Below are 22953 nucleotides of genomic sequence, written 5' to 3' on the forward strand. Positions count from 1 at the left end.
ACAAACAGGATATAATCAGACCAATGCGTCTCTAGTCAACAAGTCCCTGAATGTCTAAAAGTCGTTATAGTAACAGCCCCTCCTTTACCTTGAATAGGAATATATATCAATTAGACAGCCATAGAAATAAGAAAAGCTGGTTAGCTATTAAGCATATAGAAACAGTTACTATGAAGTTAAAGTTTATAGTACACAGAGAAACATTTAGACAGAAAAGATAGATAGCTAAGTTAGATAACACAAAGGCCTTATTGCCTCTGCTCAATCTACCGTATACTTTTGCCCTATGAACAATTTCTGAAAATGTCTAATCGTCTGATTTATGACTCTCCTAGTTAAAATAATCTTTGTTCACTATAACTGAATCTATGGAAACTTTGGTCAAAACAGTCCTTGTTTAATATAATTAAATCCATGGAAAACTTTCGTACTTTTCCTGGTTACCTTTGTATTGATTTTTCTGCTTAACTGATCATGCTATACACTTGCAAATGTTAATCTATGCCAAAAAGGAAAATATAAAAATCCACTTGTACTTGCAATAAATGAGTCAGTGCTTCACCTGCCTTTGAGCTGTGTAGTTGCCTGATCTCCACGCGCCGAGGCCTCATAGCACCTTTGGGACCCCCTGGACTCCGCTGCGGCTGGACCGCGGCAACGGTGGACGGTAGGAATAGAAAAGCCAGCGAGAGTTAAATCACAAAGGACCTTGCTAAGGACCTTAGCAAATCCCCTATGGCAATGGTCAGCCGCCTGAGCATTTGCAAGCCCCAAGAGCAGCTTCAGGTTTACCTAGTTCATTCTGTTGGCTAAGATTCGCAGGCTAAGCGGGCTAAGACTAGACAAAGGCAAGACGGCAAAAAAAGAAAAAAACAAGTAACAAAAAACAAAAACCCAACAGAACAAAACAAGGCTAAAGGCTAAAAAGGTGAGAAAAGGGGAGCGCAGGGCAGAGGGAGTGCAAGCATGAGATCTATTAGAGACACTCAAGATATATGTGAGTTACAACGTACCAGGATGTTACAGCGGAGGCAGGCGGGAGGAATGACTCTAGGACAGATTTCCTTTTTGCCTTTGGGCAAATGGCCAGTTTGGCAAAAAGGGACAGAGGTGGTAGTAGGGTAGGGGTCCTAAAGGAAAACATAAACTCGGCTTTTGCCGAGTGTATCAGGAGTCTGCAGGACATTCAAGTGACAAGTGTCCACCAGGGAGCCGCTAGGAGCCTGCGGTTTTGGAGCGAGATCTGGCTTAGAGATACGCACTCGGCACTAGCAGGAATGAACCTGCGCAGAGCTGAAAGGGAACCTGACAAACCTAGAGAAGAACAAAGGTAACAGCGTGACACCAGAGTCAGCTTCACAGTTTCTTTCTCCTCATCTCGGGCCAGGGAACAAACACTTTGCATTTCCCGAGGCTCAGTAAAGCCGGCGCGCAGACGCTTGCGTTCCAGCGGTGGGAGGGCCCGCCCCAGGCCCGGAGTCCAGAGCGGCATCCGCTTTCAGTTCCGCTTCCCGGTAAACTGAGGACTCGCGCCGCTGGGGCCGGGGCCAACACCAGCAGCCTCTTGCTATCGGAGTCCGCCGGCTCCGCGCTGCGACTTGACGTCATCATCAAGCGCCCGCCGTCCGAGCGCCACCGCCCCGGCCACGCCCCGCGGCGTAGAGCTTTTACGTATTTACGGCACGCTCTCCCGCCCCTTGGGTGTTCAATCTCCGCGCGCGGTCCGCGGTGTAGCCCAGCGGCCGGAGTCCAGATTGTCTCAGTAGCCTTTCTTTCCCGTCATGTTCTCGGCCGTCTCCTCTCCTAGGACGCCCGGACCTGGAACCCGAAGGGGCCCGATGAGCGGGGTCGGGCCGGGCTCCACGCCGCGGGCGGCCAGTAGGAAGGGTCTAGCCCTGGGCTCTGCAGTCGGCTCCCCGGTGCTGTTTTCTCCGGTCGGTCGGCGTAGTTCGCTGAGCTCGCGGTGAGTGGTGATCCCGGGTTGGGTCTGGCGGCTCACAGGCCTCGGCGGGCCCGGGAGGGCAGTGTTGCCAGAAGCCTCCGGAATGAGAGGCGGCGAAGGCGTCTGCCAAAGTATTGGAAAAATAGACTTCCGCTACCCTTGCGGGTTTTTTTAGCGTCGCTTTAATTCATTAATTGACTCTTCGCTTTGCCCTTTTCATGGAGTTACCGTTGTATAGAGATGAAGAACAAACTGGATTTGAATCAGTGGTTACGTCCCTCCCCTTTTGCTACCCCTGCGATCTGGTATAAGTTACTGATGACTCTTCCTTCATCTGTGCAAAGGCGATAGATAATATGTGCTCGGAGCCTGCTTCTCTAAGGCCAAAAGGGTCCCTATGAAATATGAAGTAGTGGTGGGATTGAGGACCTCCAACCTTGGAAGATCATTCTTCATTTAATACCTAACATACTGACCGTCGTTAATATCTGCTGATTGGGCTTTTAGGTACAGAAATTACTCTGTAGCCACGTTAATAGGGAAAAGGCTTTTCATATAACAGTGAGATAAGAACAGTTTTGTAACCAAATAAAAACTCGGCGCACCAGTCCCCCTTTCAAAATTAATCTAGATCTTTAGGAGAGGGTAACGTGGTTTCCTTTGAATTCCTCTATCAAAAATGAATTTTCCCCTGCAAGAAAATGGTCATATTGGGTAATTTTATTTTTCAATTACAGTTTACATTCAATATTATTTTGAATGTATTGTATTCGTTTGAGGTGAGATTTTGCAGTACTTTAAAGGAGAAATGACTTTTAAATAATCCGTGGTATCCTTGATTTTTGCATTTTGAAAAGTGCCCTTCAAAGTGCTGATCTCAATAGTGTTTCCTCTCCTTTGAGAAAAGACAAAGAGTAACAGTCGTACTGTATTTAATGTACTTTTATTTCTTCTTCTGGCAATCGTTTAAAAGGGGCCTATTACAATACCCTGTTGGCAAGCAAAGCTCTCAGCCACTCTGTGTTTGCATCCTCTCATTTAATCCTCCTGTGATACGACACAGACTAACTTTTAAACCGCTAACTTTGCACGATTTTTCCGAATGTTCAAATGACGCCAAGAAGAAAATACAATTTCTGCTGCTGTCCATGCTGTGTCGAAGGCCAGGTAACAGCAGATGCCCGCGACCCCATTCAACCTCTTGCTCGATTATACAAATCTGGTAGATTCTTGTAATTCTAGCGGTGACGAGGGCTTAAATATAACCTAATCCAAAGTTTATAAAAGTTTTTTATTTTGTATTCTATTCTGTTTTCAAAAATGTTGATTTAACCCCTCAAAATTATGCACAATTTCAAAAACACTGATCTAGTCCAACCTTCCTATTTCACAGCTAAGGAAGCAGCGTTATGAAGAGTTTGAGTGGCACATGCGCGTAAACACTAGAGTTTAAGATTCGGAGGCCAAGTTTTACTAAATCCTACCAGTTTTTTAATGAAAAATATATTTAATTACACTGAATACATTAGCCAGAGTTTTTATTGTTCCGCTTCATATTTTCTCGTTTATCAAAGCTCTTCTCTTTGTTGTGAAAGCATATATGTAAAAATTAGGGTCATGGGAAATTTAAGTTGTGAAGTATTATGGTCTCTTTCCTTCAGAGGAACACCTGCCCGAATGTTGCCCCATCACTCCATAACTGAAGCTCTGAACTACGATGTGAAAAAGCTTGGATTATTTCTTCCTGTTACAGTTATGGAAGCGTTGAATAAAGGTAGGTGCCATTTTCCATTTGCCTCTATTAGCCACTCAAATGGAGCCTAATTCTAGCATGGAGATTGGAGGTTGTGCTTTCTCAGATACATCTTTACCTAAATGGGGAGAAAGGTAACCTATGGGGTTTTTTACTCTGAGAAGCGTAATTTGAGAAGCCGAATGAGTTATTTTAGCATAGGCAAATTGAATCTTTAGTGGTTGGTAAGTACTACATATGCAAAACTCAGTCCAATTTCAAAAGTTGAGTATGTGAAATTTAGCTTAAAAAACAAACAACCCAAAATTACTGCCTCATGTTATTAGGTTTAATAATGCCGTAAAGTCAGTCTTAGCTCCATTTCTGGATTTTGTGTAGCATCCCGGAGGCTCCATACACAAATTCATGACGTTGCGTGGTGTACCTTTAGAAGAGGCTGCTGGCAGAGAGGTCGAGTGGAAGTTTGGAAGATGCAGTCAACACAGGCCGCAGAAAAGCTGCATTAAGGTCGAGGGTTGGGTGACTGAAGAGCAAAGCTCAGAGCACCCTCAGTGATCTGCCTGAGTCGTTTTTACTGAGAATTCAGTTCTAGGTCTTTGTGATCTTTGTGCAGTGTTGTTTTTCAAACTGTAAGTAGTGACTGACATCAGTTTAGTAGTTTATAACCAGCATTTCTGAAGACATGAAATGAAATAGAATGCCGAATATCAGAGTTCATCTCATAATGTTGAGTAAATTTTGTTTTATTTAAATTGTGTGTGAGCGCATCGTGATGTAAAATGCATTCCGTACTGTGAAGGACAGTCAGAAAAGTTTACTCCATTGGAAGAAGGGATGTGTGTCATCAGCTTGACCTTGCACATCTTGCCTGTGAGTCCTCGGGAGTTTCAGGTGCAGTTGTTTTCAGACAACTGAACTGCTGCTGACCTCAACCATGCATTGTTTTGTTTTAAATATATGTAATGCATATCCCCCCCCCCAAAAAAATACAGTGTATATCATATATTAAAAGCTTTTAACAAACTCTTGGTTCATGCCACCAGGCTATGTTATTAACAAGTAGTGCAGGGGTCCCAAGAAACAAGGGTATGTATGTAACCTGAAGCAGTGTGTGAACTTGAAGAGCTCTTCCGCACGTGAAAACTGCTGGGTGTTAAGTCAGCGTCCCCAAGGGCTCCCCAGGAGAGGGTTGGGAGCTGCTACGGTGCTTTCAGGAAGAAAAATACTGAGCAGATATTCCACTTGAGCAAAAAGCCCCACTTCACCTGGGCATAATTTGTTATTACGGCGTGTACATTATTGATTCCTTTTATTTCGCCTCTTCACCCTGCCTTTCAACAAAGAGCAAAGGTCAAATTAATTATACTTCCAGGGCTGTTATGGACGTTTACCTCCAAAGTGTAAAAGAGCAATATGCTAATTATGTTTTTGTCACTTAATACGGAATATAACCCTTTACGTCTCCATACAATGAAGTAATATTTTGTATTTTCAAAAACCTCTTGTTTGAAAAAAGATTATATTTCCTTGAAATGTTTTATTATTTAATGGGAAGATTTATTATTTGTGTTGCTTTATCAAAATAAAATTACGAATGTTAAGTGTTGCAGAAAGTAAAGTATCTGTTTATAACAAAAATTAAGAAAAATTAAACCTAGGCCCAACGTACACTTTTTGTCTTTAGATATATTTCTAAAAGTGGTTATAATGGATCTCTTGTTTTAGATAGTGATAACTCATATTAAGGAGTATTTTTGATGTAAATTAATCTTTCGTAAGTGGTGACTCCTGGTGAAGAATGTGGCAGTAAAGATTCTAATAAAAGGAAATTTTAGGAGTTGCTGTTATTCGTATGCTAAGATGAGCGGTGTACTCTCTGTTTTTATTTAGACAGTGATCCGCTGACTGTTCACATAGACGAAGGTGGATGGGATTGTCTGGTCTGCAAGGACAGGCTCATCATTTGGAAGATGGCTGTGTCACCTATTTCTAAGGTAATGGCTCTTTAGAGAGAGCAAAGGAGATAGAGGAGAGGGGAACCAATTGGCTCTTAGTTTTTACCCTGAATTTTCAGAACTGTTGGAAGACAGCGATCTGAATCTACTCAAGCACCACGGATTTGCATTGTCATAGTGATAATGACATACTGAGTGTGCGTGCACATTTGTGTACGGGGAAGAAAGTTTCTCAACTCTGATCATTTTTAAACAAGATCCTTGTTATTTACCTTTAATAAAATTTGCTACATTGAAAAAAAAATTTAATTCTCACCCAAGGATAAGTTTTTAATGATTTTTTTGAGGGAGAGAGAGAGGGGAGCATCAGTGTGAGAGAGAAACATTGATCAGTTGCCTCCTGCACATGCCCCATCTGGAATCTGCAGCCTAGGTATGCACCCTGGCTGGGGATCGAATCTGCGGCCTTTTGGTGCACAGGACGATGCTCTAACTACCTGAGCCACTGGCCAGGGAGAGATACTGTAGTCAGGAGCACAGCGAGGGACAAGTCTGGGGGCAGAGGGCACAGTGAGTCAGCAGTGGGAACCTGGTATTCGGCCGAGTCTAGGAAATATTTTCTAGGCAACTTAGTATAATCACTGTGTAGTCATGCTGATGTTAAATATCAAATAAACAAGTCAAGACTAAATAGATTGGGAAAATTCCATAGGAAGCGTATGTACGTCTCTTAACCTATAGACTTTTTTCAGTCCCGGAAGAGACTGGACTAGTTAATATTCAGGATCCAGTCTAGCTCGCAAGCTTTCCTGATTTTATATCTCTTAAGAAACTTTGTTTCAAATTACTGAAAGCCATGATGAAAGCCTGATCAAAAATTGTGAGAAGAAAGTATATTTGTAGAATGTTTCCAGCAATGAATCAGAATGTAAAGTATGCAGAGAAAGGAGGTAGCGAAGTCAGATGCGTCCCCAAAAGTTGGATTTGATGCGAAAGGTCTTTTGTTTGGCTTTGTCCTGCAGTTAGCTGTTTGCAAAGAACTACAGCTGCCACCCAGTGATTTCCACTGGACTGCTGACTTGGTGGCGCTCTCTTACTCTGATCCTTCAGGTGAAGCACATTCTACTCAGGTAGGTGACTTAAATACTTACTGAAATAATTTTTTTCACGTAAGGGAGTTCTAAAGTTGGAGGGGTCGTCAGACTTTATTCTGAGACATAACTTCAGAGTTACAGGAATTAAGACACTGGTGTTAGCAGAGATGGACACTGGAGCAGCGGAACAGAGCAGAAAAGACGCCCACACAAAGACGGCCCTTTGCTTTTTGGCAGAGGTACAAAAGCAGTTCAGTGGAGTAAGTATGGTCTTCTCAGTAAGTGGTGTTGGAACCATTGGTCATCCTTATGCAAAAAAAAAAAAAAAAAAGAATATTGCCTGAGCCTCATATGTATATAAAGATTAACTCAAAACATGTCATAGATCAAAATGTAAAACTATAAATCTCATAGAAGAAAACAGGAGAAAATCATCATGGCCTGAGATTAGTAGAAGAGTTTGTAGAAATGACCAAAAGCATGATTCATAAAAGAAAACTGGGTAAATTGCACTTCGGCAAAATTGAAAACTTGGCTCTGCAAAAGACACTGACAAGAAAATGAAGAGACAAGCTGCAGACTGGGAGAAAACATTCATAAATGGAATATTCAACAGAAGACTTGTATCCAGAACATAAAAGAACTCTCCAAGCTTAATAAGGAAACAGACAATTAAAAACAGCACAGGACTTGAACAGATGCTTTACCAGAGAGTGTAGAGGGATGTCAGATAAGCATGTGGGGAGATGCAGATCAAAACAGCACTGTGGTCCATGCACACCTGTTACAGTGGCCAAAACAAAGTACTGATACTGCCAAGTGCGAACAAGGATGTGGAGCAGCTGGAACTCGTGCTGCCGGGAAACCGAAAGTGGTATAGGCGCTCGATTTTCACCATTTCGTGAGATTAGAATACACTTAACCATACCCTTAGCCTGAATGGGCCCCACAGATCCATTCCCGGCTGTGTACCTTAGAGCAGTTAACACTTAGGTTCACACACAAAACAATACACGAAGGGCAGAGCAGTGTTATTCACAATGGCCAAAGGTGGAAAGGTCTTTTAGCGAGTAGATGGATAAACGAACTGGGTCAGCCATAGAGTGGAGTACCTCTCAGCAGGAAAAAGAAATGAAGTGTTGACACATGCAAGAACCCAGATGAACCTCAAATACATTATGCTAGTGCAATAAGCCAGTGTCAAAAGGTCACACTCTGTATGAATTTACTTGTGTGACGTTCTGGGAAAGGCGAGACTGTAACGATGGAAACAGCGGTTGCCAGGAGTTGGGATGGGAGAAGAGCATGACTGTAGAGGAGCTGGTCTAGGGAATTCTGGGAGCCCATGGAACTGTTCTGTGTCCCTGTTATGTTGTGGTAGTTAAAAAGTCAATTTTACTATATGATAATTGTTTAAATATAAAAGAGTTTTTACTTATGATTTTTCCTAATCAATAGTAAGTTACGCTGGTTTTTCAGAATCAGTTTCATCAGACTCCTCCCAGGTGCTGGGTGCATCTTCCATTGTGATTGCCGAGTGTTGTCTTGTTTTCAGTCTGTTGCCGTCATGGTTGCCACCAGAGAGGGGTCCGTCCGCTACTGGCCCAGTCTCGCTGGTGAAGACACCTACACCGAGACTTCTGCAGATTTGGGCGGTGATAAGACGTACAATTTCCTAACAGCGGTGCAGGTACTCAATGGGCATTCTTTTACATGTATTGCAAAGCCGTGATGCGGCTTGGAAATCTGATTCGACTGACTAAAAATGCAGGGTTTTGAACAGAACATCAGGCCAGGGAGGGATCCAAAAGAAACAAGAAGGATGTAAGGCCTATGATTTGAATAGAGAAAAAAGGAAAGCCCTTCTTGTAGGGCTCTGAAAGAGCAATACTTGATAGTAGCTGCTGGTATTCATTTCTTTCAGGAACATCTTACAAGAGTAACTTAACAACTCTTAGACTCCATAACCCACAGGGGGCAAACAAAAGGCCCGTGGGCCGAACCCGGCCCTCCACCTTGTTTTATCTAGCCCGGCACCTTGTTTCTATCCTGCGACAGCGCCGAGCTCTTGCTTAACTGTTAAGGAGTAGTTACATTTATACAGTCCTCAAATTCCATTCGGCCCCTTGAAGGCAACTGCGAAGCTAATGTGGCCCCCGGTGATAGTTTGACACCCCTGCCATAAGGAATGGTTTGCTAATGTATACTCTGCAGGTTTACCGAAGATATAAAATCTGATGCTTAATTTGTTGAACCTCCAATATGGTGAACCTGTAATTTAAAAATCAGAAAAAAATATACAGGTTAATAATACAAAACTACAACCAAAGTTTTTCTATGTAGAATTAATATTAAGTGAATGAATTCATAAGTAAGTTACTTTAATAACATTGTTCCTTTTTTTGTTCTTTTAGGTTTTAAGGTATAGGTGATTTTTCCCTTTCAAGTCATTTTGTGTTAATTTTATCTTAGTCTTAGATGCTTAACTGAACTAATGCCATAATATTTGTTTGCAGGGAGGAAGTTTTATTTTGTCCTCAACGGGAAGCCAGCTGATCCGGCTGACACCTGACGGCTTAGGAAAGATTCATCAGCGCATCCTGCCTCAGGGGCAAGGCGTGCTTTCCGGAATTGGTCGGAAGGTTTCTTCTCTTCTGGGAATTTTATCTCCTAGCAGTGATCTCATAGTAAGTTGATAAAACAACTTTGGTTGACAAGCTTGTTCCTTAGTGAAATCTTGAGTTGGAAGTCTCCCGGAAGGTGGTGTTGTCTCCCTGTGCACAGTGGTGTACACGAAATTACACCTTTGATCTTTCCATTGAAACATTTTTATTAGGATGATCAAATGGGTTTATCCCAGTCCCCTCACATACCCTATAATGTTAGTATTCTTGGGCAAACAGATTATTTTATAAGTGCTGCATTCTTTGAATTAAAACTATTAAGTAAAAGGGTGAGTGTGTGTAAGAATTAACTCTGCTTTCTAGACTTAAGCAGAGGTGTGTGCTCCGCTCCCGGGAAGCAGCTCTGGGTGTGGATGACTGCAGTCTGGATCTGCCTGTCGGCTGGGCTTCTCAGCTCTGGAGTGGTGAAGGGAGGGCCATGGGTGCAGACATTTACGGAGCGCCTGCTCTGTGTTAAATCTTGCTTTGGGGGGTGGGGGAGTGTGTGTCCCTCCGCAGCATATTACCGTATTTTTCAGACTGTAAGACGCACCCCCCAAATTTGGAAGGAAACCGGGGGGTGCGTCTTATAGTCCAAATGTAGGTTACCTGGCTTGCCACAGGTTTCTGCTTTAAAGGATGCTATTAAATATTTTGCCACATTTTTTGCTTCAAAATTTTTTTTTCCTATTTTCCTTCTCTAAAACCTAGGTGTGCCTTACAGTCCGAAAAATACGGTAGTTATTTACCAGGACCTGTCGTTGACTCGTCGTATATTTCCCATCTTTCTGCTTCCATTGTAACGCCCTTGTCTACACTCTTGGTAACTTTCCCGGGAGCTCTTGGTGCCAGTCCACTGTACTCCCCGTTAGTTCTTCTTTCCCATCAGTGGCCAGAGTCACAGTGTGGGAGAATTGGAGACAGTTAAGATTTTAACTCAAAACACCCAAATACAGGTAGCGTCCTTGGCGGTTCCCCCAGCACGTCTTCTGCTTCAGCAGTGTGTGGACAGAACAGACTCAGGGGCACCCCTTCTTCCAGCCACTGCTGACCACCCTCCAATCTGGTTTCCAGTTGCCACCTTTGGAACCAGCTCAGCCATCCTCAGCCTCTGAGAGCAGCCAGCATTTTTTTTTTTACCATAACTCCTCATTGCCGAACAATCCCAGATTCATCAGAATTATTCCACCCAGGTGGAGGCTGCCATCAACAGGTCACCCTGCATCCGCAGGCCTCCCACGCCTACCTCTCTCTGGGCTTCTATTTCCACCATGACGCTGTGGCCTGGAGGGCGGGGGCCACTTCTTCTGAGAATTGGCCCAGAAGAAATGCAAGGGGGCTGAGTGTCTCCTGAAGATATAAAACCAGCCCAGTGGCTGTGTTCCAGGACATGCTGAAACCTTCCCAAGATGAATGTGGTAAAACTCAGGATACCATGCGAGCCACCATGACCTTGCAGAAGAACCTAATCCAGGCCCCTGTGGATCTGCAGGTCGTGGGTTCTACCTGTACAGACCCTGCGCTCTGTGACTTCCTGGAGAACCACTTCCTGGGTGAGGAGGTGAAACTCCTCAAGCAGATGGGTGACACCTGGCTCACCTCCACAGGCTGGCCGGCCCCTAGGTGGTGCTGGCAAACACCTCTTTGAAGGGCTCGCCCTCAAGCACAGCTGGGAGCCTGTGAAGTCCAGACACCTTTGAGGGGACCCTCTGCATCCCCCTGGGGTCTGGTTTCTGCCTGAGCCTCTCCCTGCAACCACTAGGCAGCCTTTTAATCACCCTGGAGCCCTCTCCCATGGCTTGGACCAAATGGAAACAATAAAGCTTTTGCAGCAAAAAAACCCCCCAAGCAAACAAAGACAAACAACTATACTCATGTATATCCAATTTGAAAAAAAAAAAAAAACACATCCATGTTTCATAAGCAACCATATGCTTAAAAGGCAAAATAACTTACTCAGGTGTAACTACACACATATCCCTGCCAGGTCCACTTCCTGTGACACGGCCGTGTTGCCAAGCCACCGGTGCTACCTCCCTTGCTTCCGAGGTTTGTGAACTGACATTCAAGACACTGCTGTGTGTCCCTCCTTTCTCACTTGAGCCTCCGTTTTGCCTCTTGCGGTCATAATCTACATTCCAATTTAATAGGACCGCTGCTTCTGCCAAGACCCTTGTGTTGTCCCACCCCCAGCTCTGCTCGTCATGGGCCTTCTACCTTTACCTTTCTGCCTTCGAGGTCTGTTTCAGGATCCCCCCTTCCTTTGAATCCTAAGTGAAGAATTCTGCTAGGAGTACTAAAGTATCATAAAGCATGTAAAATTGGAATGTCAGAAAAATAGTGTATTAACATTATAACTTAATCTGCAAACTTGCCTTTTTTCTTCTCTCCATACAGCTTTCGAGTGTCCTTTGGGATAGAGAGAGATCAAACTTTTACAGCCTGACAAGTTCAAACATCAATAAATGGGAAGTAGATGAGTCTTCAGAAAAACAAGTACATAGTTGGGACGTAAATAGAGCCCTGAAGGAAAACATTACTGACGCCATTTGGGTAAGGACCAGTGGTATTTCTAATTCGTTTGGCTGTTCTGTTCATAAGAACATATTTTAATGTAGTACATAAACCCGCATTTTACTTAGCCATCAGAACGGAACTGGGTATTCAGTCTCTAGACATATTGTAACTCACTGGTTCACGTAATTTGTGAACTGCATGCATTATTCGTTCGGTAACCGAGCTGCTGTTGATGAGGCGTGCTACCAGGCGCCGGGGGCACAAGGTGAGAAGACATGATTACTGTGTGCGGGGGGCTAACGTTACCGGTATTTTCACACAGGGATCTGAAAGTAACTACGAAGGCATCAAAGAAGGGGTCAGCATTCGGTACTTGGATTTGAAGCAAAACTGGTAAGCAGTTTGTCATAAAGAATATAAGCAGGTGTTTAGAAAAATAAACTGATGTTTATTATACAATGATCAGCAGTCTTGCTACATCGTCTGATGCTCACCTTATCGTACTTCTGTGCCTTACTGAATGTTCTGTGTTCCTTATCTGGAGACGCTAGTTCATCAGAGAGAGAAGCAGTTCTCCGCCATCAGCTCTGTGTTCTTACCCTCGCTGTCTGCCCCAGTCAGGGGCACAGCTTTTCTGTGCTCACAGCCGCAGCTTCTCTGCACTGCTGGGAGATGCCTTTCCCTCCACCGCCTCTGCTGCTGCTGTCGCGGGGCTCGCACTGTCCTCTTTCTTCTCTCGGGGCGGTGCTGGGCACAGTCCTCCAGCCCTTTTTCTGTTGCTGAAGGGGCCTCAGTAAGCTGGCGTTTGGGGCTTTATTTGAGCAAAGGAAGGGTGGGGTGAGGTTTTTTCTTGGCAGGACAAGTAACACTCAACCGTGGTTTGTACTCCAGAGTGAATTTTCTCTTAGAAATGGTGCTCATGGTGGTGCCCAAGACCCCAGGTCAGTGTGGCACAGCTGGGTTACCCACATCATTACTGAGCTTTACAGCCAAAGATGATAAGGAACTTGGAACCATTTGTAATGTGGTTTCTGTGAGGAAGTTCATAACGAGCGCAAATACAGGACTTGTAATCCTTCAAAACACAGCGTACCAGAAGTTAAGGGCTGTCTGCGTGTGTCGTAGAGTAATTAGTTTCGTGGAGCAGATGGACTTGGTTTTCGGAAGGACGTTGCAGTTCTGTAATTTCTCTCTCGGGCTATCAGTGGGGTCCTTCACCTTACCGAAACTATCATAGAAGTAAAAGTAATAGTATGTCTAATTTCCATGAGCAGTTTAATTGAACGCAGTTTACCAGTTTTCACCTCTCTTCGCCGGCCTTTCGGAAGTGTAGAACTGCTGCCGCACACAGCTCGCTGAGGGCACATGGCGCGGACACACGGTTCTTAGAGTGGAGACCTGGTCTGAGAGCGGAGGGTGGGAACGTACGTGGGAGCTGCTCCATCTGTCCAAGCCGGGGCTCTGAGCTCACCCCCACTGTTGTCATGCCAACAAGATTCTAACGCGGCTAGCACTCTTTCTCCTTCTTGATCCTCCTCCCCACCTTCCCTCCAGGTTATCCGCTTTGCACTCTCTTAGGTCCTTGGGGTCTGGTGACCCCTACAAAGTGTTCTGCATATGGATGGGTTGCTTGTGTTTAAACACAGTTTTGTCTTCCTGACAGGCACTGATTGGTCGCTCCTGACCAGATTCACAGCCTAGGCTTTTGTTTTCCATGAGAAGGCTTATAAGCTGTAGTGATGCAAAGCTCAGAGACCTGCAATTTAGATGTAAAGATTTTTAAAATCATAAATGTATTACCTTATATATACTCATGTAAACACTGGTCAAATTTTTACTGATTTGCAAAATTGTAATTGTCTTCCTATCATCTTTACCATCTAAAATAGTTTCGTGTTTTTTAATTTTTTTATTAAAAGATTTTTTAAATTCTTTTAGTTTTAGAGAGGGTAAGGGAGAAAAAGAGAGGGAGAGAAACATCCATGTGTGGTTGCCTCTCGCATGCCTCCTACTGGGGACCTGGCCTGCAACCCAGGCTAGCGCTCTAGACTGGGAATCGAACCAGTGACCCTTTGGTTCGCAGGCTGGCACTCTATCCACACACCACACCAGCCAGGGCATTTCATGTTTTTTTAAACACGAAGATTTTTTTAAGTAAAGATGTCAAACACTTACAGGTTTTTGTGCGAACACTGGGTTTTAGTTTTCTTGGATAAATGTCTAGCCGTGGGATTGGTGGACCAGTTGGTGAGTGTATGTTGAGTCTATAAGAAACTGCCAGGCTGTTCTCCAAGGAAACTGAAGATCTTCTTGTGTGTTAATTAGTGACGGGCTCCTGGTTTTGGCAGCAGCATGGCACCCAGCAGATAGCCCATGTCTCGTCTACTACTCTCTGATAACAGTCGAGGATAACGGCCACCAAATGTCGGACACAGTAACTGTAGAAGTCACGCAGTATAACCCACCTTTTCAGGTAAGATTTCTGTCTCTAAGTTAAATCACCAACGGCTAATAACATGCTGCGTTTCTGTCCCTAAGTATTGCGGGGTCAGATTCTTTGAGAGATTCATCTGCAGGCCCTGCATATATTTCAAATAGCTACTTAGTGGACATTGCATTTGAGTTGCCATCTCAGACTTGTTCCTTTGCTCAGGCTTAGCTGAAGAAAAATGAAAGTTGAAGCAGTGGTCAGCAAGCAGTGTGTTTCTTCTGACCTAGAAGTGAGGACATTTTCATTTCTCTCGCGCTGAGCAGAAAGGAAGTAGTGGTGGTGAGCTGCAGAGTGAGAAGTAAGGAGGAAACCTGATAGGGGTTGGGCTTGGTTTTGAGCCCCGTATTTCACGGAAAAATCCCCTTTCTGCTCAAGGTAGGATTATATTTGTAGGCATTATATACTACCAAATTTCATGTAAGTGATTAAAACCATTGAAAGATCTCTAATAGTAAGGTTCCTAATAGCAGTTGAGCATAATTTTTTAAATAACTATGGAGTTCATGAGGAAAAGCCATAACAGCTATAAGTTTGTTTAATTTAACCTTGTATAGTACTAGTTCTGTTAAATCCTTATTCTTAATATGAGTTGTGAAACTGCATACTGTAAGGAAATTTTCTGTTCTTTTATTTTAATAAACTGTAACATGTATTCTGATTATGCAACAAAAACACACCCAGTGTTAAAATTTTCAGATAATGCAAACAGGTATAAAGGTATTGAAGAATAAAAAAAATATTAATCCCACTTTTAATGTTTTGTTTTTAAAACTACTTCTTTAATAACAACTGTATTATTTTTAACATTTGCTAATTTTATTTAGTTGACCTTTGAACGATCTAGGGGTTAGGGGCACTGACCTGACTAACCCCCTCCCCCACAGTCAAAATTCCACATAAACTTTTGACTTTCCAAAAAATTAACTACTCATAACCTATTGTTGACTAGAAGGCTTACTGATAACATAAACAGTCTGTCAACATGTATTTTGTGTACGTATTATATACTATATTCTTACAATAAAGGAAGCTAGAGGAAAGAGAATGTTATTAAGAAAATCGTAAGGAAGAGAAAATACATTTCCAGTGCTGTCATGTACTTATCAGTACTGTAAATGTGTCATCTGTTTGCAAGATGAATTGTCCTTCTGTTAGTACGTGCATCAGCGTTGTCTTACATGATACAAAACACTGGGTGGTTTTGTATGTGTCACTAAACTAGACATCAGAGATGAAGGTGGCAGGAAGAAAGTCACAGCTCTTGGCAGGTGTAACGCTGACCCCGCATCGCTGACGGAGAAGCAGTAGTGTGACTGCTGGACAGTAGCCTGGTGTAGTCCGTGCGGTTGCTTCGCCGTAGCTGGGCCTCTCCAAACATTTTCCAGTATATTTACTGGAAAAAGATTCACATTGAAGTGGACCCCTGTGGTTCAAACCCATGTTCAAGAGTCAGCTATAATTAGCTCATTTCTATTTCTGCTTCTGATTATATACCTGAAGAAATTAACTCAGTTTTCTCGTACCTGATATCTTGACAGTGAAGTAAGAAGCAAAATGTTTATCCGGGATAGCTCAGAAAGTGTTAACCAATCTAAACTAAGTAATATAATGAATTAGTCCTTTTATTTTCTTCCTCATATTTATTAATAGGCTTCTAGTTAAAAATCTTATCAGCTTGGACATGTTTTGAAATTTTGCTATTTGTAGCTCAACAAATTAATTTCTCTAGTTGCTATTTATTATAAGCTTATTCTGTCATATTTTGTAAGTCATTTCTTGGGTAGCGTTTAGGTTTTTGTAAGGACAATCATTGAATTATTTTATCACTGTTACGAGATAGTGGTGTACAAGAATGGGAATATTGAAATCATACCAACGAGCATTTTTGTTTCAGTTCTTACTAAATGCAATTTTTGAATCTAATTTTCAGTCCGAGGAGTCGGTCGTGTGTCGGCTGCTGGTCCCAGACTTCGCGAGCCAGATGGCCTACCTGTACAGCGGGAGTGCCGTCTTCGTGTGCTCCACGGGGACCGGGAGGTTTTCTCCGCCGCAGGAGAAGATCGTCTTCGGCGCACAAGGTGCGGAGCAGTTGTAGAAAGCAGGATCAGTGGGCTTGCTAGTCCTTCTTAGCAGTCTCGATTCTTTGCTGTAAGCGCTGCTCCAAGCACAAACCTCCACGTGGTACTGGGACATTCAGTACCACACACAAACGGTAGCTGAGTCACAACCCTGCTGGAAAACCAAAAGCGCCGGTAGGATTTCCAGACTGGTGTGTGTATGAGCAAAAAGCAGTCGCGTCTTCTCCAGAAGAGGCCAAGAAGGAAAGGACTGAGACTGAGAAGTAACTGCTTGCTTCTGGTTAGGGAGAGTGACTCGGTCTGCGGTACTCTTTAAGTGTTCGCAGACCCCTGGATGAGAAGGATCTCAGGTGTTGGACTGTGGGGGAGGGCTGGGTGCGGAGGCTTAGGGAGAGCCATCCAGGAGTGAAAAAAAAGCCAAACAGATGGTTTAATCAGTACGCTTGTCTGCCAGGTGGGGCAGAGGGCAGAACCCAGGTGAGGCAGCGGGTGGAGCCCAGATTTCCTAGTCCCAGTACTGGAGCCTTGAGTGTGGGTGGGCCCCACGGCATAAGTGCGGCACTGAGCGAGCTTAAACTCTGCCCACCGCCCCCCCATTGGCTTACTCGGTGAGTCAAGGAAGAATTAGGCAAGAGGGCCCCCTCGGATGGCAAAAGCTAGTATTTTGAATTTTGCAGAGTGAATCATTTTGGGTTTTTTGTTTGATATACTTGCTGCTGTCCTTGCAAGCTAGGTTTTTTTTCCTTTTTTTCTTACTTGATTTTAGAGAGAGCGAAAGGGAGGGACAAACAGACATCAGTTTGCTGTTCGTTGGCTGATCCTTGTATGTGCCCTGACTGCGGATTGGACCTCAACCTTGGCGTATTGGGGTGACACTCCACCCCCTGAGCTGCCCAGCCAGGGCCAGGCTGGGGTTTCTTGTCCTAAAGCTGAAGGCCACAGAGCCCACTACTCCAGATAGCAGCAGGTTCCGGACATTCGATCTGGGGTTAAAGAACTGAGTTCGAAGTAGCAGTAACACCGTAAAGGGCAGCAAAATGTTCTTAGTACATCGGGATGACTTTCCGCTTGCAGAGACAGATTTGAGAAAGCATTCGTTCACTTGGTCTTGTGATTGATTGCGTAGTCTTCTTCCTTTCAGGGGATTGTATTTTAGGAGCCGGCTCCTGTGGCGGTATTCCTATCCTTTTTTCTAAAAAGAGTGGACTGGTGTCTGTCACTCCAAGGGAAAATGTGTCCGTGTTAGCGGAGGACCTTGAAGATTCCTTAGCGTCTTCAATTGCTGGACCAAGCAATGAGGTAACGTGGTTCTCTGTGGTTTTTAAATTGTCATCAGGCTATTGCCCACAAATATTTTGAAAAGTGAGACAGTTTTAAAAGAGTTGTGATAGAGACCTTCGTGCTTTATCTCTCTCATCCGTGATGTCCTCTGCGCCAGGTGTGGAACTAAACTTAAGTCTTGTAGCTGTTTCTGCTGGTATTTTTTTCTATTTCTAATTAATCTGCTTATGTTGCAACCTCCGGATTCACCAAATTTAGACAGTCTGTTGATTTTCTGTTAGAGAAGGTAAGAAGTTGGGGTAACCTGTTACTTTCTCTGCCTTTCCACCCCAGTATAGTTTTTCCATCATAGTGACAACTTGAATGTCTTTACAGTTCACGGAGCCACGTGATATACTGATTACATGTCCTTTACTATACAGCTCCCTGTGACTTGGAGTGTGTGATGGGCTAATTTTGTATTTGCTTGCTTACACCTGGCTTAATCTTCCCACACCCTCCAGCAGCTCTGGAGGGGCCTGTCAGCAGGGTTTTCCCTGCAGTCGAGTCTGCAGGAACTCGACACGTGCTGTCCTTTCCCTTGGTCCCTAGTCCTTGTCGGCACCTGCCCCTGCACCACAGACGGAGGACTGCGTCCTCTCCTCTGCTCTGTCGTTTGCTGTTCCTCCTGGTTTCTGACGCCTGTTTCGTGGGTTGAATCACAGGTGTTTGGGTGGTTGTGCTTGTTTTTCTACTGGTTACCTTGGGGTGGTTTTTGAGAGGGAGACTGGGATAAAAAACACCAATTTCGTTTTTCTGTCATCTCGAGACCTTGAAATCCCGATCTGTAGGATTTTTGTCGTTCTCTTGCAGGAGACTATATATAACACTGTTTGGGGTAATTTCCATTTGACTAGCATGTGAAGTATACACACTATTCCTGTAAGTGAAAACTAAAGTGATTTGGTGCAGTTTCAGCAAAAACTAACAATTTTTAAAACTTTCGTTGTCACGTGGGTTTTGTGATACTGCTGTTCTCAGAGGCTGTGCCATAGGATTCGTATCTTTCAAATTCCTTAAATCCTGTTTAAGCTTGAAATCAGCTATTCTGCTTAGTAACAGACATTGTGATGAGTTGTATTAGAGCAAAAAAAAAGCTGGTTATGATGAAATCCCCAAGTAATTTCACTCGGTTAAATATGCCTTTCCACAGGACGTCGGCTGGTCATTTGGTGCGTGTCACCTTCTTGCAGTGTGTTTTATGCACATAAACCATTGGTGCAGGGAGTGTGGTGAACAAGCTGGTGGGCTGGGTTGTTGCTGTCGCAGGTGGGCCCAGTTTCCAGTCCAAGAAATCAGAAATACTCTGATGCCTTTGCCTCTAAGTTATAGTTTGTTGTTTTACAGAGTATGGTGTTTGAGACCTCCATGAGGAATGAGACCATGGCCCAGGAAGATAAAACCCGCTTGCTGAAAGCTGCTTTTCTGCAGTACTGCAGGTATGACGAGCTGTTCATGTTGAGGCATCAGTCTGACAGAAATCACATTTTACTGATGTGCTGCTTACTTGTTGACGGGCCAGAGCAAGCTGGAGGAATGATTCCATTAAGGAGAAAATGGTTTTTTGAACTTCAGCACTTGATCAAACTGTTGCTCTGAACTTGGTAGTGACAGGAAGGTTGCCGCGAGGCTGGGGAGAAACATGATGTGACTCACCCTCCCGCTGGATGAGAAGCTGTGCCCTGTTACACAGGTGATCACGGCCCCGATGGCGTGGCTCAGTGGACTGAGCGCTGGCCTGCGAACCCACGTGTCACTGTCTGGATTCCCAGTCAGGCACATGCCTGGGTTGCGGGCCATGTCCCCAGTATGGGGTGTGCTAGAGGCAACCATACATTGATGTTTCACTCCCTCTCTTTCTGTCTAAAAATAAATAAATCTTAAAAAAAAATACGACATGTAATCACAGTCGGTTGGATCTTACATGCAACATGTAATCACAAAAATATCTCATGATATTTTAAGAAAATTTATGATTTTGTGTTGGGCCACATTCACAGCCATCCTGGGCTGCGTGCGGGCTGCGGGTTGGACACCCCTGCTAGACTCTTCACAAACGGAATTGTGGTGTCATGAGGCAGGGTTTCTCAGCTCGTCAGCGTTGACATTTGAGGACAGGTGACTTGTTGTGGGGCTGTGAGTTGCGGGGTGTTCAGCAGCATCTCTGGCCTTTGTCTCCTTGATGCACCCTCTTCCCCCAAATTGTGACGACCAAAACCACCTTCAGCCAAGTGCTCCCTAGGGTCAGAACCGGTAGGTGGCAATCTGTTTGGCGATCTCTAGGGCTATCTGTTTGGTTTTGCTAAGGTAATACTACTATTTTTGTATCGTGGTTTCTTTGAAGTTAATTTTGCATTCTGCGGGTTTTCGTTTTACTTACCTCAATATAAATAGAAGTCTTTTGTTTAGGAGAGTTGAAGAAACTTCTCTGTTGATTAAGAGAGTCAACTTTGTATGCCCGTAACCTGTAGCACAGCTGGGCTCCCAGCCCCCGCCCGCCGTTCACCTGTGTTAGCAGCCCTTGGGCTCCTGTCCCACCAAGAGTCCGTTCAAGCCCCTCTCTGATCTCCTCCCTTCTCTGATCTCCTCAGTGCCACTTCTCCGCCTCCGCCCCCATCCCTAGCAGGTGGCTCAGCCTCCTCCTTGAGATAATAGAAGCCAGCAGAGACCAAGCCCCGCACTTACCACCTCACAGCCACCTGCGCCCGACCCTTTCCTCTCTCCCTCCCTGAGAAGTGGGGAGACGGGCTCCCTGTCTCTGTTTTGAGTAGCACCATTTCCTGCTGCCCTTCCGACTGGACTCCTTCAGGTTTTCCTCTTCGGTGGTACGCCGCTGACCGTTCTTGTGCCGGCTCTTCCTTGTCAGCTGTTCCTCCTGTTTACTTTGCCGTGTTTTAAAGAGTCTGGTCTCTGTGTCCCCCTCTGGGCTCCCAGCCCTTCTCTTTGTTCCTCTCCACAGCTAAACTACTCGAGAGGTGGTCTGGTGGGCGGTTTGCTGTTGTCCCGCACTCTTCTCTCCTCCCTGCACGGTTCCCTCTCCTTCTTGGGCTTCCTTTGCTGGAGAAGCGCAGACCTGCCGTGGTCTGGGCCGAGTGACCAGGTGGAGAAAGTTTGTGCTTCAGCGTATCCAACACCGCACTTGTCTTCTCCGCGCTCGCTTGTTCTGCCTTTCCCACCCCCAGTGGCGGGGGCAAGTGTCACTGTCCACTGGTGTGTTCAGAGTGGAGATGGGGAGGTCACCCTCTTACACCAGGTCCGACTGGTTGCCAGAGCCACCTCACATGTCTTCTCTGTCAGACCCACGTGTCCCCATTCTCCCCGCAGCTGCCGCGACGCAGGCCACCTGCAGTTGCCTAGATGCTTGCATGACTTTCCCACTGGATTTCCCTCCCTGCTTGTCTGATCCCTCACATACTCTGACTCGGTGCTGCACCCTTCGGGGTTTGCCTCGTGTCTTCCCGTGAGCCGTGCTTCGTCGCCCCGGGATGCGTTTTCGCCTTGTCCCCTGAGCTCCGACCAGTGGAGGAGAGTCTTAATTCTTTATGTACTGACTCGCCCTGCCTTTAACAAGGTCTCGGGCCCGGTGTGTACTCCCTGGGCCACTGCGTGTCCCTCCGCACACTCACCCTGCCCTCCTGCCCCTCCATGGTTCGGGTTCCCCGCTGCTCTTCCCCAGTCTGGTGTGGGTGAAGCTTCTTGTTTCCCGTCTGACTCCTCACGACACTGTGCTCTGTGGAGTCCTGGACTGGTTTTTAATGTCGTGTCTGCCCTTCTGTCCCCAGTGCCTAGCATATTCTAAGTATTCAGCCTGTGTTTGTTGAATTAATGAATGCATGAGAGTTGTCCATTTTAAATAATGTCATTAAAAGTAATTGACTTCAGGCTAAAATATGGGACTTGAATCTCACGGTTAACTTTTTCATGGTGAGTATTGAAAATATCTTGCCTCCTTTCATACTCTCACTCTCCAACTTCATTTCAGAAAGGATGTAGGTCACGCACAAGTGATGGTGGATGAACTGTTCTCCCCCCACTCGGACTTGGGTTCCGACTGCGAGTTGGACAGAGCCATCGCCCAGATCAGCGCCGACTTGGTGGACGACTACCCAGCCTCCGACCCGCGCTGGGCCGAGTCTGTCCCCGAGGGTACGAGTGGCCAGGGGTTGATGGTGCGGAATGATACGTTTTGAGAAGAACGTCTGTTCTTAGTTAAACGTGTCTCACAGCGTTTTGGGGTTGTTGTTTTTTTTAGTTTCTGAAACAATTTAATGTTAATTCGATATTTTTTAAAAGGTTGTAACTTTTACAGATTTTGAGACTGGCTCTGAACAGACCTACATGACAGAATAGAAACTGAGGAAACTTTGGGGCAAATTAGCTTGTTTTAGCTGAAGATGATCGTTAATTAGCCCTACTTAGCTGCCTCAACATTTTATTTCTGAAAAGCAGTTGATGTCGTAGGGAGCATTTGGCACTCACTAGCCCCTGAATGAAATGGTAATTTTGGCATAAGCACTGTATTTGGCTAATAGAAATCGTACTTTTCCCTAAGGGCTGCAGTGAGCAAATCCCAGCATGTGGAGTGGGCACCTCATGTGTTTCTGCCTGACGCTTTCCTGCCTGCCCCGGGGACTGTCCCTCTGACCCTCCTCCACCGCTCTGGGGCGCTCGGGGTTCCCAGGAACTGGGAACTGTCTCAGACACCCATTTCTTTTCCTGGTTCACTGCCTCTCAAGCTCGCTGAGCGTCATTAGAGATTTAGGAAGAAAACATTAGTGTTTACCGTCTTTCTTTGACTGTTTTTTTTTTGAACTGGCAAGCTTAGAATGATATAAAATAAGCGGTTAAACTAGTAATAATGTTTTGTGTTTTGAATAAATACGGTATGAATTGTATCAAACTCTCAAAATTTTCTCTAAAATTTTTAAACTCTTGGGTAATATTATAAATAATTGCATTGAAAGGTTGGTGTTCTCACCCTGGCTGGTGTGGCTCCGTGAATTGAATGCCAGCCTGCAGACCAAGAGGTCACCGGTTAGATTCCTGGTCAGGGCACTTGCCTGGGTTGCGGGCCAGGTTCCCAGTCAGGGAGTGCGAGAGGCAACCAGTTGATGTTTCTCTTGCACATCGATGTTTCTCT

General features: G+C 44.8%; 1 protein-coding gene across 1 annotated transcript in view; it reads left to right on the forward strand.

The window, feature by feature from the left end:
* The first annotated feature begins 1701 nt into the window (after nucleotides 1-1701).
* The window catches only part of NUP133 (nucleoporin 133), a 44917-nt gene continuing 23665 nt past the window's right edge, over nucleotides 1702-22953 (forward strand). The window contains exons 1-13 of the mRNA XM_024561905.3: nucleotides 1702-1963; nucleotides 3604-3716; nucleotides 5586-5689; nucleotides 6673-6780; nucleotides 8300-8434; nucleotides 9261-9431; nucleotides 11805-11960; nucleotides 12247-12317; nucleotides 14250-14397; nucleotides 16346-16493; nucleotides 17635-17792; nucleotides 19161-19252; nucleotides 21796-21959. Coding sequence (XP_024417673.2) covers nucleotides 1782-1963; nucleotides 3604-3716; nucleotides 5586-5689; nucleotides 6673-6780; nucleotides 8300-8434; nucleotides 9261-9431; nucleotides 11805-11960; nucleotides 12247-12317; nucleotides 14250-14397; nucleotides 16346-16493; nucleotides 17635-17792; nucleotides 19161-19252; nucleotides 21796-21959 — 1750 coding nt within the window. The 5' untranslated portion in view covers nucleotides 1702-1781. The remainder of the gene's footprint in view (nucleotides 1964-3603; nucleotides 3717-5585; nucleotides 5690-6672; nucleotides 6781-8299; nucleotides 8435-9260; nucleotides 9432-11804; nucleotides 11961-12246; nucleotides 12318-14249; nucleotides 14398-16345; nucleotides 16494-17634; nucleotides 17793-19160; nucleotides 19253-21795; nucleotides 21960-22953) is intronic.

The sequence above is a fragment of the Desmodus rotundus genome, chromosome 10 (assembly GCF_022682495.2).
Source record: "Desmodus rotundus isolate HL8 chromosome 10, HLdesRot8A.1, whole genome shotgun sequence".
In the NCBI taxonomy this organism is placed as follows: Eukaryota; Metazoa; Chordata; class Mammalia; order Chiroptera; family Phyllostomidae; genus Desmodus; species Desmodus rotundus.